Genomic DNA, 18,376 nt, shown 5'->3' with positions numbered 1-18,376 from the left:
AAATGTTTTGGCTCTGAGTGAAATGTAGCTCAAGGGTAAAGGGGAAGAGTGGTTTAGGAATGTCTTGGGAGTAAAATCAGGGGTTAGTGACAGGACAAGAGCAAGGGAAGGAGTAGCACTACTTCTGAAACAGGAGTGGTGGGAGTATGTGATAGAGTGTGAGAGAGTAAATCCTAGATTGATATGGGTAAAACTGAAAGTGGATGGAGAGAGATGGGTGATTATTGGTGCATATGCACCTGGGCATGAGAAGAAAGATCATGAGAGGCAAGTGTTTTGGGAGCAGCTGAGTGAGTGTGTTAATAGTTTGATGCATGAGACAGGGTTATAGTGATGGGTGATTTGAATGCAAAGGTGAGTAATGTGGCAGTTGAGGGAATAATTGGTGTATATGGGGTGTTCAGTGTTGTAAACGGAAATTGTGAAGAGCTTGTAGATTTATGTGCTGAAAAAGGACTGGTGATTGAGAATACCTGTTTTAAAAAGAGAGATATACATAAGTATACATATGTAAGTAAGAGAGATGGCAAGACAGTGTTATTGCATTAAGTGTTAATTGATAGGCACGCAAATGAGAGACTTTTGGACGTTAATGTGCTGAGAGGTGTAACTGGAGGGATGTTTAATCATTATCTTTTGGAGGCGAAGGTGAAGATTTGTGGAGGTTTTCAGAAAAGGAGAATGTTGGGGTGAAGAGAGTGGTGAGAGTAAGTGAGCTTGGGAAGGAGACTTGTGTGAGGAAGTACCAGGAGAGAATGAGTACAGAATGGAAAAAGGTGAGAACAAAGGAGGTAAGGGGAGTGGGGGAGGAATGGGATGTATTTAGGGAAGCAGTGATGGCTTGTGCAAAAGATGCTCGTAGCATGAGAAGTGTGGGAGGTGGGCAGATTAGAAAGGGTAGTTTGTGGTGGGATGAAGAATTAAGATTATTAGTGAAAGAGAAGAGAGAGGTATTTGGATGATTTTAGCAGGGAAATGACTGAGAGATGTATAACAGAAAGAGGCAAGAGGTCAAGAGAAAGGTGGAAGAGGTGAAAAAGAGGGCAAATGAGAGTTGGGGTGAGAGAGTATCATCAAATTTTAGGGAGAATAAAAAGATAGTTTGGAAGGAGGTAAATAAAGTGTGCAAGACAATGGAACAAATGGGAACATCAGTGAAGGAAACAAATGAGGAGCTAATAACAAGTAGTGGTGATGTGAGAAGGATATGGAGTGATATTTTGAAGGTTTGTTAAATGTGTTTGATGATAGAGTGGCAGATATAGGGTGTTTTGGTCGAGTTGGTGTGCAAAGTGAGAGGGTTAGGGAGAATGATATCGTAAACAGAGAAGAGGTAGTAAAAGCTTTGCGGAAGATGAAAGCCGGCAAGGCAACGGGTTTCGATGGTATTACAGTGGAATTTATTAAAAAAGGGGGTGACTGTATTATTGACTGGTTGATAAGGTTATCTAATATATGTATCACTCATGGTGAGGTGCCTGAGGACTGGCAGAATGCTTTCATAGTGCCATTGTACAAAGGCAAAGGGTATAAAAGTGAGTGCACAAATTACAGAGGTATAAGTTTGTTGAGTATTCCTGGTAAATTATATGGGAGGGTATTGATTGAGAGGGTGAAGGCATGTACAGAGCATCAGATTGGGGAGGAGCAGTGTGGTTTCAGAAGTGGTAGATGATGTGTGGATCAGGTGTTTGCTTTGAAGAATGTATGTGAGAAATACTTAGAAAAGCAAATGGATTTGTATGTAGCATTTATGGATCAAGACAAGACATATGATAGAGTCGATAGATATGCTCTGTGGAAGGTATTAAGAATATATGGTGTGGGAGGCAAGTTGTTAGAAGCAGTGAAAAGTTTTTATCGAGGATGTAAGGCATGTGTACGTGTAGGAAGAGAGGAAAGTGATTGGTTCTCAGTGAATGTAGGTTTGCGGCAGGGGTGTGTGATGTCTCCATGGTTGTTTAATTTGTTTATGGATGGGGTTGTTAGGGAGGTGAATGCAAGAGCTTAGGAAAAAGGGGCAAGTATGCAGTCTGTTGTGGATGAGAGAGCTTGGGAAGTTAGTCAGCTGTTGTTTGCTGATGATACAGTGCTGGTGGCTGATTCGTGTGAGAAACTGCAGAAGCTGGTGACTGAGTTTGTTAAGTGTGTGAAAGAAGAAAGCTGAGAGTAAATGTGAATATGAGCAAGGTTATTAGGTACAGTAGGGTTGAGGGACAAGTCAATTGGGAGATAAGTTTGAATGGAGAGAAACTGGAGCAAGTGAAATGTTTTAGATATCTGGGAGTGGATTTGGCAGTGGATGGAACCATGGAAGCAGAAGTGAATCATAGGGTGGGGGAGGGGGCGAAAATCCTGGGAGCCTTGAAGAATGTGTGGAAGTCGAGAACATTATCTCTGAAAGCAAAAATGGGTATGTTTGAAGGAATAATGGTTCCAACAATGTTATATGGTTGCAAGGCGTGGGCTATAGATAGAGTTGTGCGCAGGAGAATGGATGTGCTGGAAATGAGATGTTTGAGGACAATATGTGGTGTGAGGTAGTTTGATTGTGTAAGTAATAACAGGGTAAGAGAGATGCGTGATAATAAAAAGAGTGTGGTTGAGAGAGCAGAAGAGGGTGTTTTGAAATGGTTTGCTCACATGGAGAGAATGAGTGAGGAAAGATTGACAAAGAGGATATATGTGTCAGAGGTGGAGGGAACGAGGATAAGTGGAAGACCAAAGTGGAGGTGGGAAGATGGAGTGAAAAAGATTTTGTGTGATTGGGGCCTGAACATGCAGGAGGGTGAAAGGCGTGCAAGGAATAGAGTGAATTGGAACGATGTGGTATAACGGGGTCGACGTGCTTTCAATGGATTGAATCAGGGCATGTGAAACATCTGGGGTAAACCATGGAAAGTTGTGTGGGGCCTGGATGTGGAAAGGGAGCTGTGGTTTTCAGTGCATTACTCTCAGCTTTCTTCTTTCACACACTTTACCAAACTCAGTCACCAGCTTCTGCAGTTTCTCACATGAATCAGCTACCAGCACTGTATCATCAGCGAACAACAACTGACTCACTTCCCAAGCTCTCTCATCCACAACAGACTGCATACTTGCCTAAAAATCTTGCATTCACCTCCCTAACAACCCTATCCATAAACAAATTAAACAACCATGGAGACATCACACACCCCTGCCACAAACCTACATTCACTGAGAACCAATCACTTTCCTCTCTTCCTACACGTACACATGCCTTACATCCTCGATAAAAACCTTTCACTGCTTCTAACAACTTGCCTCCCACACCATATATTCTTAATACCTTCCACAGAGCATCTCTATCAACTCTATCATATGCCTTCTCCAGATCCATAAATGCTACATACAAATCCATTTGCTTTTCTAAGTATTTCTCACATACATTCTTCAAAGCAAACACCTGATCCACACATCCTCTCCCACTTCTAAAACCACACTGCTCTTCCCCAATCTGATGCTCTGTACATGCCTTCACCCTCTCAATCAATATCCTCCCATATAATTTACCAGGAATACTCAACAAACTTATACCTCTGTAATTTGAGCACTCACTTTTATCCACTTTGCCTGTGTACAATGGCACTATGCAAGCATTCCGCCAATCCTCAGGCACCTCACCATGAGTCATAAATACATCAAATAACCTTATCAACATTACAGTCACCCCCTTTTTTAATAAATTCCACTGCAATACCATCCAAACCCGCCGCCTTGCCGGCTTTCATCTTCCGCAAAGCTCCCACTACCTCTTCTCTGTTTCCAAATCATTCTTCCTAACCGTCTCTCTCACTTTGCACACCACTTCGACCAAAACACCCTACATCTGCCACTCTATCATCAAACACATTCAACAAACCTTCAAAATACTCACTCCATCTCCTTCTCACATCACCACTACTTGTTATTATCTCCCCATTAGCACCCTTCACTGAAGTTCCCATTCATTCCCTTGTCTTACGCACTTTATTTACCTCCTTCCAAAACATCTTTTTATTCTCCCTAAAATCTAATGATACTCTCTCACCCCAACTCTCATTTGCCCTCTTTTTCACCTCTTCCACCTTTCTCTTGACCTCCTGCCTCTTTCTTTTATACATCTCCCACTCATTTGCATTATTTCCCTGCAAAAAGCATCCAAATGCCTCTCTCTTCTCTTTCACTAATACTCTTAATTCTTCATCCCACCACTCACTACCATTTCTAATCTGTCCACCTGCCACGCTTCTCATGCCACAAGCATATTTTGCGCAAGCCATCACTGCTTCCCTAAATACATCCCATTCCTCCTCCGCTCCCCTTACCTCCTTTGTTCTCACCTTTTTTCATTCTGTACTCAGTCTTTCCTGGTACTTCCTCACACAAGTCTCCTTCCAAGCTCACTTACTCTCACCACTCTCTTCACCCCAACATTCTCTCTTCTTTTCTAAAAACCTCTACAAATCTTCACCTTTGCCTCCACAAGATAATGATCAGACATCCCTCCAGTTGCACCTCTCAGCACATTAACATCCAAAAGTCTCTCTTTTGCGAGCCTATCAATTAACATGTAATCCAATAATGCTCTCTGGCCATCTCTCCTACTTACATATGTATACTTATGTATATCTCTCTTTTTACACCAGGTATTCCCAATAACCAGTCGTTTTTCGACACATAAATCTACAGCTCTCCACCATTTCCATTTACAACACTGAACACCCCACGTATACCAATTATTCCCTCAACTGCCACATTACTCACCTTCAAATCACCCATCACTATAACCCTGTCTTGTGCATCAAAACTACTAACACACTCACTCATCTGCTCCCAAAACACTTACCTCTCATCTTTCTTCCCATGCCCAGGTGCATATACACCAATAATCACCCATCTCTCTCCATCAACTTTCAGTTTTACCCATATCAATCTAGAGTTTACTTTCTTACACTCTATCACATACTCCCACCACTCCTGTTTCAGGAGTAGTGCTACTCCTTCCCTTCCTCTTGTCCTCTCACTAACCCCTGACTTTACTCCCAAGACATTCCCAAACCACTCTTCCCCTTTACCCTTGAGCTTCATTTCACTCAGAGCCAAAACATTCAGGTTCCTTTCCTCAAACATACTACCTATCTCTCCTTTTTTCTCATCTTGGTTACATCCACACACATTTAGACACTCCAATTTGAGCCTTCGAGGAGGATGAGCACTCCCTGCGTGACTCGTTCTTCTGTTTCCCCTCTTAGAAAGTTAAAATACAAGGAGGGGAGGGTTTCCAGCCCCCCACTCCCATACCCTTTAGTCGCCTTTTATGACACGTGAGGAATGCGTGGGAAGTATTCTTTTTCCCCTATCCCCAGGGAATTATGTACATGTGTATATATGTATAAGTCTGTGTGTGTATATATATGTATACGTTGAGATGTATAGGTATGTACATTTGCGTGTGTGGATGTGTATGTATATACATATGTATGTGGGAGGGTTGGGCCATTCTTTCATCTGTTTCCTTGCGCTACCTCACTAACGCAGGAGACAGGACAGCGACAAAGCAAAATAACAAATATAAATAAACATATATCTTTCATCTTTTTTTTCATACATATTCGTCATTTCCCACGTCAGCAAGATAGCGTTAAGAACAGAGAAATGAGCCTTAGAGAGAAAATCCTCACTTGGCCCTTTTCTCTGTTCCCTCTTTTGGAAAAGTAAAAATTGGAGGGGAGGATTTCCAGCACACTTCTCTTTTAGTTGCCTTCTATGACACACAGGGAATACGTGGGAAGTATTCTTTCTCCCCTATTCCCAAGGATATTTTACATCTATAAGCTCATAATCATTTAACTTTATGGGGATTTCTGCAATAAGTCTGTGACCAAGCTTCTCTTGACCAGTCTGGGTACTGTTTTGCTGACAACTGTAGTTCTGCTTACTACATACCTAATTCTGATACATTCTGGAAGAATCTATCTAATTTTCTCTATGACATCCATGGGCTATCTCTTCATGATAATGCTTGTTTTTGGAGGTGGCAAGTCACACTACTGAAAGACTTGTATATATCAACTACAAAACTATCAAAGAATCAATATACTGTTATACTAATCAATGTAAAGCAGAAAATAGATATAAAGTCGAGTTATGTACTTGCTAGCCTATAATATAACACTAATGGAAATGACTTTGAACAGTCACATAATAAATTTACCTTGCAGTTCATTCATGAGAGTTTCCTTTTCTTGCAGTTCTACTTCAAATGCAGATTTTGTATTCTGGAGCTCTTGTATCGATATCTGAAGATCTGACAATTCCTTCATGATATTTTCTTTCTCAGAACTTTCTTCTGCATATCTGGCAAGTACTCTATGTGAATCTTCAAGCTCTTTCTTCATGCCATCACATTCTACACGTAATTCATCTAGTTCACTATTCTTGACAGATATTTGATCCTGAAGCTCATCTTTTTTTCTAATAATTTCCTTGTTTATCTTTTTCTCTGCTTCAACACTTGAACTAAGTTTCTCTTGCTCCAACTTCTGTTCTTCAAACCTCGACTTGAACAAGGCATTTTCCTCCTCTAATGATTTTAGATGGTTTAGTTCAGACTTTATTTTTTCTATTTCTGCATCTTTGTTGTTCAACAGTTCGCACAACTGCAATTCAGACTCAATTTTCTTTTCTAAAGTATCATGAACCTTCTCCAAGTCTGTCTTGAGCATCTTGTTATGCGATTCCAGATCAGTAATTTCTGAATTCTTAGTCAAGATTTCTTGATCAAACTGATGATGTATACGTTCTTTTTCTGTGTTAAGTTTATTGTTCAAAGAATTCACATTTTCAACTGCTTGTTCAAGGTTGGCAATTGCAGTTTCCTTCTCTTCCTTAATAGTTTTCATTTCAATTTCTCTCTTTTTCAAATCATCTTCCATCTGTGTTATCTTACTTTCCAAGGATTTTATTTTCATATCCTCATCAGTGATCTTTAATCTCAAGTTTTCTTCAGCCAAATGCATCTTATCTTTTAAATGATTTCGTTCCTTTATCATATTTTCATTCTCTCTTTGGACTTCTTGTAGCTTCTCAGACATCTGATTGAACATTTCTTTTAAATCTTTACATTGTGCTTTTTCCATTTCACTCTCTTTTAATTTATCTGTTAAAGCAACGATGTCCTCTTTCATTTTTTCATTATTCCTTTCAGACTCTTGAAGTTCATTAACTTGTGTCTGCAGATGAAGAATCTGTTCATTAAGTGATGCTATGTTTGCTTCCTTTTCTGATAATTCATTCTGTATAGTATTAATCTGACTAATGGCATTCACACTGGTAGCTTTTAAAGCAGATGTGTCCAGCTGCTCTGAAGCTCGCTCCTCCTGTACGTTAACCAGCTTTTTACTTAACTGGAAAGAAAAGCAATACCAATGAGAGGGACAACAAGGCAAACAATTAAAATTTGTATTCATAACCAAAAGTACCAAAATTTGATCCTTATTGGAAATGGGTACAGTTTGTATGGTGTTATCTGCTTTGGTGGAGAAAAGCCAACTGCAAAAGGCAACTAAAAGGGGCAAGAAGCAAGATACTATCCTCTCTTGCAATATCAATTCCAAAAAGCAAGGAGAATGATACAAAAAGAAATTTCACTTAATGGCTCAGACTGGAGTGTGAAACTGTCTATCCTGGATGATATGTCAGATGGATGTTTTACCTCTTAGCTAAATAACTGAAAGGAAGAGGGACAGAATACTTCAGAAATGCAAATTGGAAGGGGCTAAATTAATATTTTTGCAGCTCTTATGCATAGTTTAAGGAGAGGTACATACTTAAGTACAGAGGTTTTTTTTTTTTCATACTATTCGCCATTTCCCGCCTCAGCGAGGTAGCGTTAAGAACAGAGGACTGGGCCTCTGAGGAAACATCCTCACCCGGCCCCCTTCTCTGTTCCTTCTTTTGGAAAATTAAAAAAGAAAAAAAAAAGTTCTTCCCTAAGTTCTTCCCTTCTCTTGGCCTTCATTTTGAATAGTTGGTGTAGGGAGTCAGTGAAATTAAACTCCAATTACCAATGGTTCCATGCAGAACATGCTGTATATATACATACATATATATATATATATATATATATATATATATATATATATATATATATATATATATATATATATATGTATATCATACAAACCTCCAACAGCCAGGATCGAACCTGGGACCCCTGTGCAAGAGGCAGGCATGCAGGTGAGGATATTCCCTCTAAGGCCCAGTCCTCTGTTCTTAACGCTACCTCGCTAACGCGGGAAATGGCGAATAGTTTGAAAAAAAAAAAATATATATATATATTTATATATGTGTATATATATATTTATATATATGTATATGGTGTGGGAGGAAAGTTGTTAGAAGCAGTGAAAAGTTTTTATCGAGGATGTAAGGCATGTGTACGTGTAGGAAGAGAGGAAAGTGATTGGTTCTCAGTGAATGTAGGTTTGCGGCAGGGGTGTGTGATGTCTCCATGGTTGTTTAATTTGTTTATGGATGGGGTTGTTAGGGAGGTAAATGCAAGAGTTTTGGAAAGAGGGGCAAGTATGAAGTCTGTTGGGGATGAGAGAGCTTGGGAAGTGAGTCAGTTGTTGTTCGCTGATGATACAGCGCTGGTGGCTGATTCATGTGAGAAACTGCAGAAGCTGGTGACTGAGTTTGGAAAAGTGTGTGGAAGAAGAAAGTTAAGAGTAAATGTGAATAAGAGCAAGGTTATTAGGTACAGTAGGGTTGAGGGTCAAGTCAATTGGGAGGTGAGTTTGAATGGAGAAAAACTAGAGGAAGTGAAGTGTTTTAGATATCTGGGAGTGGATCTGGCAGCGGATGGAACCATGGAAGCGGAAGTGGATCATAGGGTGGGGGAGGGGGCGAAAATCCTGGGGGCCTTGAAGAATGTGTGGAAGTCGAGAACATTATCTCGGAAAGCAAAAATGGGTATGTTTGAAGGAATAGTGGTTCCAACAATGTTGTATGGTTGCGAGGCGTGGGCTATGGATAGAGTTGTGCGCAGGAGGATGGATGTGCTGGAAATGAGATGTTTGAGGACAATGTGTGGTGTGAGGTGGTTTGATTGAGTGAGTAACGTAAGGGTAAGAGAGATGTGTGGAAATAAAAAGAGCGTGGTTGAGAGAGCAGAAGAGGGTGTTTTGAAGTGGTCTGGGCACATGCAGAGGATGAGTGAGGAAAGATTGACCAAGAGGATATATGTGTCGGAGGTGGAGGGAACAAGGAGAAGAGGGAGACCAAATTGGAGGTGGAAAGATGGAGTGAAAAAGATTTTGTGTGATCGGGGCCTGAACATGCAGGAGGGTGAAAGGAGGGCAAGGAATAGAGTGAATTGGAGCGATGTGGTATACCGGGGTTGACGTGCTGTCAGTGGATTGAAGCAGGGCATGTGAAGCGTCTGGGGTAAACCATGGAAAGCTGTGTAGGTATGTATATTTGCGTGTGTGGACGTATGTATATACATGTGTATGGGGGGGTTGGGCCATTTCTTTCGTCTGTTTCCTTGCGCTACCTCACAAACGCGGGAGACAGCGACAAAGTATAATAAAAAATAAAAAAAAAATATGTGTATATTTATATATATATATATATATATATAAGTACAGAGGTGAAGAAAGGAAAAATGGAGGTCACCCGGAATTCAAAGTTTATGTGCAAACTGATGGGCATCCTCAGGAAAGGCTGTTATATGTGACTGGTGAAAGGGGCAAGAAAGAGATATAGCTGATCAATTCTTGGTCATGGTGAGAGCATAAGTGGGAGGTAAGCTCAAGAAAACATGGCATGAGAAAAGTATAAAAAAAGAGAAAGCTTGGAAAATTGGCCTACATATGTGTAGATACTAAGATGGACTGAGTGAAGGAAAACATATGTTGAGTAAGTGAAACCAAAGTAATGGAAAATGAGTGGAATGTATTTAGGGAAGCAGTACTGACATGTGCAGATGAAGTGTGTAGCATACAGAAGGTGGAACATGGACATATGGGCAAGGGTAATGAATGGTAAAATGAGAAAGTTAAACTGCTATTGAAATTGAAAAAGAGGTGTGGAAGATGGTATTTGAAGGGAAGGAATGCAAGGTTCCTAGTTCATTAAAAAGTGCTAGGAACATGAATCTACATCAACAAAAAGTGCTAGGAACATAAATCTACATCAACAAAAAGTGCATTGTTTATACCTTAAGAAATAAAGGAGAGAAAGAATACTTCCCACGTATTCCCTGCGTGTTATAGAAGGCGACTACAGGGGGTGGGAGCGGGGGCTGGAAACCCCCTCCTTGTATTCAAATTTATAAAAAAGGAAACAGAAGAAGGAGTCAAGAGGGGAGCGCTTATCCTCCTCAAAGGCTCAGACTGGGGGTGTCAGAATGTGTGTGGATGCAACCAAGATGAGAAAAAAGGAGAGATAGGTAGCATGTTTGAGGAAAGAAACCTGGCTGTTCAGGCCCTGAGTGAAACAAAGCCCAAGGGTAAGGGGGAAGAATGGTTTAGGAAAGTTTTCGGGGTGAAGTCAGAGGTTGGTAAGAGGACAAGACCCAAGGAAGTGGGGGTATGTGACAGAATGTAAGAAAATAAATTTTAGATTGATGTGGGTAAAACTGAAAGTGGATGAAGAGAGATGGGTGATTACTGGAGCCTATGCACCTGGTCATGAGAAGAAAGATCATGAGAGGCAAGTGTTTCGGGAGCAGCTGAGTGAGTGTGCTAGCAGCTTTGATGCACGAGACCAGGTTATAGCAACGGGTGATTTAAATGCAAAGGTGAATAATATGGCAGTTGAGGGTATAAGTGGCATACATGGGGTGTCCAGTGTTGTAAATGGAAATGGTGAAAAGCTTGTGGATTTGTGTGCAGAAAAGACTGGTGATTGAGAATACCTAGTAGAGAGACATACATAAGTATAAGTATGTGAGTATGAGAAATGGTCAAAGGGCGTTATGGATTACGTGTTAAATGACAGGCGTGTAAAAAGAGAAACTTTTGGGAGTTACCTTGCTGAGATGCGCAGCTGGTGGAATGTCTGATCACTATTTTGTGGAGGTGAAAGTGGAGATTTGCAGAGGTTTTCAAAAAAGAAAAGAAAATGTCAGTGAGAAGAGAGTGGCAAGAGTAAGTGAGCTTGGAAAGGAGACTTGTGTGAGGAGGTACCAGGAGAGATTGAGCGTAGAATGGCAAAAGGTGAGAGCAAATGACATGAGGCATGGGATGCATTTAGGGAAGCAGAGATGGCTTGCGCAAAAGATGCATGTGGCATGAGAAAAGTGGGAGTTGGGCAGATTACTGAGTGGTGGGATGAAGAAGTAAGGTTGTTAGTGAAAGAGGCATGAATAGGCGTTTGGATGATATGATAGTTGCAGAGATGTAGTGCAAATGACTGGGAGATGTAAAAAAGAGAGGCAGGAGGTCAAGAAAAAGATGCAAGGGGTGAAAAAAAAGGGCAAATGATAGTTGGGGTGAGAGAGTATCATTAAATTTTAGGGAGAAAAAAAATGTTCTGCAAGGAGGTAAATAACAAGCATAAATCAAGAGAACAAACGGGAACATCAGTGAAGAGGGCAAGTGGGGAGGTAATAACAGGTAGTGATGAAGTGAGAAGGAGATAGAGTGGGTATTTTGAAGGTCTGTTGAATGTTGTTTCATGATAAGAGTGGTAGTTAAAGGGTGTTTCGGTCAGGGTGATGTGCGAAGTGAGACGGTCAAGAATATATACGGTAAAGAGAGAAGAGGTAGTGAAAGCTTTATGGAAGATGAAATCTGGCAAGGCGGCAGGTTTTGATGGTATTGCAGCTGAATTCATTAAAAAAGGGGTGACTGTGTTGTTGACTGGTTGGTAAGGATGTTAAATGTATGCAAGAACCATGGTAAAGTGCCTGAGGATTGGCAGAATGCATGCATAATGCCACTGTACAAAGGCAATGGGGATAAAGGTGAGTGTTCAAACTACAGGGGCATAAGTTTGTTGAGTATTCCTGAGAAATTGTATGGGAGGGTATTGATTGAGAGGGTGAAGGCATGTACAGAGCATCAGATTGGGGAAGAGTGGTGTGGTTTCAGATGTGGTAGAGGATGTGTGGATCAGGTGTTTGCTTTGAAGAATGTATGTGAGAAATATTTAGAAAAACAGATGGATTTGTATGTAGCATTTATGGATCTGGAGAAGGCATATAAGGGTCGACAGAGATGCTTTATGGAAGGTTTTAAGAATATATGGTATGGAAGGTAAGTTGCTAGACACAGTGAAAAGTTTTTACCAAGGATGTAAGGCATGTGTACAAGTAGGAAGAGAGAGTAATTGGCTCCCAGTGAATGTCGATATGTAGCAGGGGTGTGTGAAGTCCCCATGGTAGTTTAATTTGCTTATGGATGGGGTGGTTAGGGAGGTGAATGAGAGAGTTTTGGAGAGATGGGTAAATATGCAGTTTGTTGGGGATAAGAGGGCTTGGGAAGTGAGTCAGTAGTTGTTTTCTGATGGTACAGCTCTAGTGGCTGATTTAAGTGAGAAATTGCAGAAGTTGGAGATTGAGTGTGAAAAAGTGTGAAAGGAGAAAGCTTAAAGTAAATGTGAATAAGAACAAGGTTATTAGGTTAGGTAGGGTTGAGGGACAAGTTAACTGGGATGTAAGTTTGAATTACGAAAAATTGGAGGAAGTGAAGTGCTTTAGATATCTGGGAATAGACTTAGCAGTGAATGGAACCACTGAAGTGGAAGTGAGTCACAGGGTGGGGAGGGTGTGAAGGTTCTGCAAGCAATGAAGGATGTGAGGAGGGAGAGAATGTTATCTTGGAGAGCAAAAATGGGTGTGTTTGAAAGAATAGAAGTAAGAATAGAAGTTCCAACAGTATTACACATTTGTACAGAGGAGGGTGGATGTTGGAAATAAAATGTTTGAGGACAATATGTGGCGTGAGGTGGTTTGATTGAGTAAGTAATGAAAGGGTAAGAGAGATGTGTGGAAATAAAAAGTTTGGTTGAGAGAGCAGAAAAGGGTGTTTTGAAATGGTTTGGACATATGGAAAGAATGAGTGAGGAAAGGTTGGCAAGAGGATATATGTGTCAGAGGTGGAGGGAACGAGAAGCAGCAGGACACCAAATTGAAGGGGGAAGGATAGAGTGAAAAAGATTTCGAGTGATCGGGGCCTGAACATACATGAGGGTGAAAAGGGTGCAAGGAATAGAGTGAACTGGAACACTGGTAAACCAGGGTCAACATGCCATCAGTGAACTGAACCAGGGATGTGGAATGTCTGAGGTAAACCATGGAAAGGTCTGTAGGGCCTGGATGTGGATAGGAAGCCATGGTTTCAGCACATTACACATGACAGTGTGAGAATGAATGTGGCCTATTTTGTCTGTTTTCCTGGCCCTATCTTGCTGAAGCAGGGGGTAGCAATGCTGTTTCCTGTGAGGCTGGGTAGTGCCTGGAATGGATGAAGGCAAGGAAGTGCAGCAGTGGGGAATCAGCAAAACTGCTGAGTGGAATTACATTTTCTCATTAAAATCTTTTTTTCTTTTGCCAGAAAACCCAGTCATGGGCCAATTAGGCCCCCTGTTGTCTGTCTCACTCATGTAAACTTATGCCCCTCTTAACTGCCTTCTACTACAGGCAAATGATACATGGGTAGTATTTTTCACCCTGTACCCAAGGACAAATTAAAATCTTGGCTTTAGTGCTCACCCAAACAAGTACACATTACTTTAACCCTGGGAATTAGAAAGAAGGAATATTATTCAAAGAGCTCCTACTTATCATACAAGGAGAGGGCTTGTAAGTCTAAGCACTTGCAGTATCACATTATAAAAACAGGAGCAAAAGCAGCCAAAGAAGGATTTTCCCCTCAAAGTCTTAGACTTGGGTGTCCTGGGTTTAACCAGGATGAAACAAAAAGTGGGAGGTGCTACAATGATGAGAGAATGGTTTACGAGTTAGGAATGTTCAAGGGGTAAAGTTTGGAATTACTGAAAGAACAAGAGTGAGAAAAAGGATGGTGGGTAATTATTAGTGTGCAAGCTCCTGGCAGTAAGAAAGGTTAAGAAAGGAATGCATTCAGAGAGTAGCTGAGTGAGTGATTTAGTAGTTTTGCTAAAATGGATAAAATCTTGGTGCTTGAGTGTCTGATTGAAATAAAGGGTGATGTGGCAACTGAAGGTGCAACTGGGAAGCGTAGGATCCCTCATTCAAATAAAAATGGGGAAAAGCTTGTTAAGTTGCATGCTGATAGATAGTGCTTTATAATACAATGTTCAAGTGAAGGGCCATTCATAAGTATATGTGGGTGAGATGGAGCTGGATTCAACAAAAGTTAAGAGATTGTGCTCTATATGATAGGAATGCAAAAATGAGGTTGATGTACATATATGAACATGCCAAGATGGTGCACAGGTGGGATGTGATTATTTCTATATGGAGGCAAGTGTAAAAAATTTTAATGAATTTAAGAAAATAGGAAATAACATACATGTGAAAGAAGCAATGAAAGCATGTGAGCTTGAAAATGTAGCCTTTGAGCACAGATACAAAGAGTTGGATTAAAAATTGGTATATGGTTAGAGTAAATGAAATTAGAGAGTGGAACATAAGTGGAAGGTAATTTGGGTAGATGAAGAGTGTGGAATGTAAAAGGTAGAGTGGTGGAAAGAGGAAGTTAAATTGCTAGTAAACGAGAAAAGGGAGGTGTATGGGAAGTATCTGCAGGGGAGTAGTGCATGTGATTGAGAGATGTATGAGAGAAGGTGGTAGGAGGTTCAGGGAAAGGTATGAAAGCTGAAGAAAACAGCAGATGAGAGAAGGGACAACGGAGTATTGGTGAACTTCAGCCAAAATATGGACATGGAATGAACCACAGAGGTTGAGAATCCAGGCTGTGGATATGAGCTATCTGAAAAGAGCATGTGATATGACCAGATGGAATGAAAAAAGAAATTATAGGGTGTATGAGAGACTAAAAAGATGTTTTGGAAGGAGGTAAATAAAGTGCATAAGACAAGAGAACAAATGGGATCATCGGTGAAGGGGGCTAATGGGGAGGTAATAACAAGCAGTGGTGATGTGAGGAGATGGAGTGAGTATTTTGAAGGTTTGATGAATGTGTTAGATGATAGAGTGGCAGATATAGGGTGCTTTGGTCGAGGTGGTGTGCGAAGTGAGAGGATTAGGGAGAATGATTTGGTAAACAGAGAAGAGGTAGTAAAAGCTTTGGGGACGATGAAAGCCAGCAAGGCAGCAGGTTTGGATGGTACTGCAGTGGAATTTATCAAAAAAGGGGGTGATTGTGTTGTTGACTGGTTGGTAAGGATATTTTATGTATGTATGACTCATGGTGAGGTGCCTGAGGATTGGCGGAATGCATGCATAGTGCCATGGCACAAAGGCAAAGGGGATAAAGGCAAGTTTTCAAATTACAGAGGTATAAGTTTGTTGAGTATTCCTGGGAAATTGTATGGGAGGGTATTGATTGAGAGGGTGAAAGCATGTACAGAGCATCAGATTGTGGAGGAGCAGTGTGGTTTCAGAAGTGGTAGAGGATGTGTGGATCAGGTGTTTGCTTTGAAGAATGTATGTGAGAAATACTTAGAAAAGCAAACAGATTTGTATGTACCATTTATAAATCTGGAGAAGGCATATGATAGAGTTCATACAGATACTCTGTGGAAGGTATTAACAATATATGGTGTGGGGGAAAGTTGCCAGAAGCAGTGAAAAGTTTTTATCAAGGATGTAAGGCATGTTTACGAGTAGGAAGAGAAGAAAGTGATTGGTTCTCAGTGAGTGTTGGTTTGCGGCAGGGGTGGGTGATGTCTCCATGGTTGTTTAATTTGTTTATGGATGGGGTTGTCAGGGAGGTGAATGCAAGGGTTTTGGAGAGAGGGGCAAGTATGCAGTCTGTTGTGGATGAGAGGGCTTGGCAAGTGAGTCAGTTGTTGTTCACTGATGATACAGCGCTAGTGGCTGATTCGGGTGAGAAACTGCAGAAGCTGGTGACTGAGTTTGGTAAAGTGTGTGAAAGAAGAAAGCTGAGAGTAAATGTGAATAAGAGCAAGGTTATTAGGTACTGTAGGGTTGTGGGACAAAGTCAGTTGGGAGGTAAGTTTGAATGGAGAAAAACTGGAGGAAGGGAAGTGTTTTAGATATCTGGGAGTGGATTTGGCAGCGGATGGAACCATGGAAACGGAAGTGAGTCACAGGGTAGGGGAGGGGGCGAAGGTTCTGAGAGCGTTGAAAAATGTGTGGAAGGCGAGAACATTATCTCGGGAAGCGAAAATGGGTATGTCTGAAGGAATATTGATTCCAACAATGTTATATGGTTGCGAGGCGTGAGCTACAGATAGAGTTGTGTGCAGGAGGGTGTATGTGCTGGAAATGAGATGTCTGAGGACAATATGCGGTGTGAGGTGGTTTGATCGAGTAAGTAATGAAAGAGTAAGAGAGATGTGTGGTAATGATAAGAGTGTGGTTGAGAGAGCAGAAGAGGGTGTTTTGAAATGGTTTGGTCACATGGAGAGAACGAGTGAGGAAAGACTGACAAAGAGGATATATGCGTCATAGGTGGAGGGGACGAGGAGAAGTGGGAGACCAAAGTGGAGGTGGAAAGGTGGAGTGAAAAAGATTTTGAGTGATCAGGGCCTAAACATGCAGGAGGGTGAAAGGTGTGCAAGGAATAGAGCGAATTGGAAAGATGTGGCATACCGGGGTCGATGTGCTGTCAATGGATTGAACCAGGGCATGTGAAGCGTCCGGGGTAAACCATTGAAAGTTTTGTGGGGCCTGGATGTGGAAAGGGAGCTGTGGTTTCAGTGCATTATACACGACAGCTAGAGACTGAGTGTGAATGAATGTGGCCTTTGTTGTCTTTTCCTAGTGCTACCTCATGCGTATGTGGGGGGAGGGGGTTGTCATTTCATGTGTGGCAGGGTGGCGACGGGAATGGATAAAGGCAGCAAGTATGAACTATGTACGTGTGTAAATATGTATATGTCCGTGCATGTATATATATGTATACATTGAAATGTATGGGTATGTATATGTGCGTGTGTGGAAGTGTGTATATATACATGTGTATGTGGGTGGGTTGGGTCATTCTTTTGTCTGTTTCCTAACACGGGAGACAACAACAAAGTATAATAATAAAAATAAATATGAGAGATGTGGTATGGCATTGAAGGCAAAAGGAATGAATTGTGGCATAGTGGAGTAGGTGAAAAATAACACTTTGAGGTGGTTTAGAAAGAATGCATAATAGGGAGTTCACAAGGAGAGTGTATGACTGTACAAATAAAGGGGTTGGTATGAAAAGAAGACTGCCTGTGACATGGGGAAATAGAGTAGAAGAGTACCAGATGAAGAGAAATGGTGGAAGAATGCATGGAATGGTGTATGTGAAGGAGGCATGTAAGGACAGGGATAAGTGGAGACTCTTTTACTATGGCTACCCCTTGATGGGAATTTCTGGAGGGAACAAGCAACAGAGATATAGATAGCTAGATAGACAGATGTTGTAGAAGGAGAGAAGCAATGCAAGGTAGACAAGAGAACAGTTGGAAGTGATGGTAATATCAGATGAAGATGCAGTAATGGACAAATAAAATGTTAAAAACATGAGCGAACTGCAGAATGTGTTACATAATATAACAGCAAATTTGGTATATCTAAAATGAGGTGGTATACAGAGTGAATTAGCCATAGTAAAAGGGATATTGAAGACAAAGTACATAGTAAAAACATCATGCAAAGATGAATGTGTAAAATCAACAGGAGTTGATGAGACTGTTGCTTGATTTCTTAAGAAAAGGGGATAACAATGTTGTTGAATGGTCAGGCAGGCTCTTCAACATATATGAAATTGAAGGTGAGATGCATGAAGACTCATGGGACTTATACATAGAGCACCTGTACAAGGGTAAGGGAAACATAAATGAATGTTCATATCATAGAGATATAAAGTTGATAAAATCCATCTGATATGGTGTATGAGAAAGTGATGATTGAGAGGGTGGTGTCATGCAAGGAACAGCTAATAAGAAGAGAGAAATGTGGTTTAAGGATAGATGTGCAGACCACATTTGTTCTCAAGTATTGTTGTGCAAAACACTTGAAGAGAGTGATTTGTACATGACATTTGTGGATCTGGAGAAAGTATTAAGGACTGACAGAGATGGCTACACATATGTGGTGCTGCAAATATATGGGGTGCTACATATATGAAAACAAATGCAGTGAGGTATTTTTACCAGAAGAGCATGGCATATGCGCAAGTAAGAAGGGAGAAGGGTAAATGGTTCCCCATTAAGAAGGGTGTGTCAAGTAGATGTGATAGTACCATGGCTGCTTAAT

General features: G+C 41.0%; 1 protein-coding gene across 1 annotated transcript in view; it reads right to left on the bottom strand.

The window, feature by feature from the left end:
* LOC139765800 (uncharacterized) overlaps positions 1 to 18,376 on the bottom strand; it is a 357,196-nt gene that overhangs the window by 91,039 nt on the left and 247,781 nt on the right. The window contains exon 21 of the mRNA XM_071693594.1: positions 6,218 to 7,409. Within this exon, the coding sequence (XP_071549695.1) occupies positions 6,218 to 7,409 (1,192 nt within the window). The remainder of the gene's footprint in view (positions 1 to 6,217; positions 7,410 to 18,376) is intronic.

The sequence above is a fragment of the Panulirus ornatus genome, chromosome 56 (genome assembly GCF_036320965.1).
Source record: "Panulirus ornatus isolate Po-2019 chromosome 56, ASM3632096v1, whole genome shotgun sequence".
NCBI lineage: Eukaryota > Metazoa > Arthropoda > Malacostraca > Decapoda > Palinuridae > Panulirus > Panulirus ornatus.
This window is presented reverse-complemented; position numbering and strand designations above follow the sequence as displayed.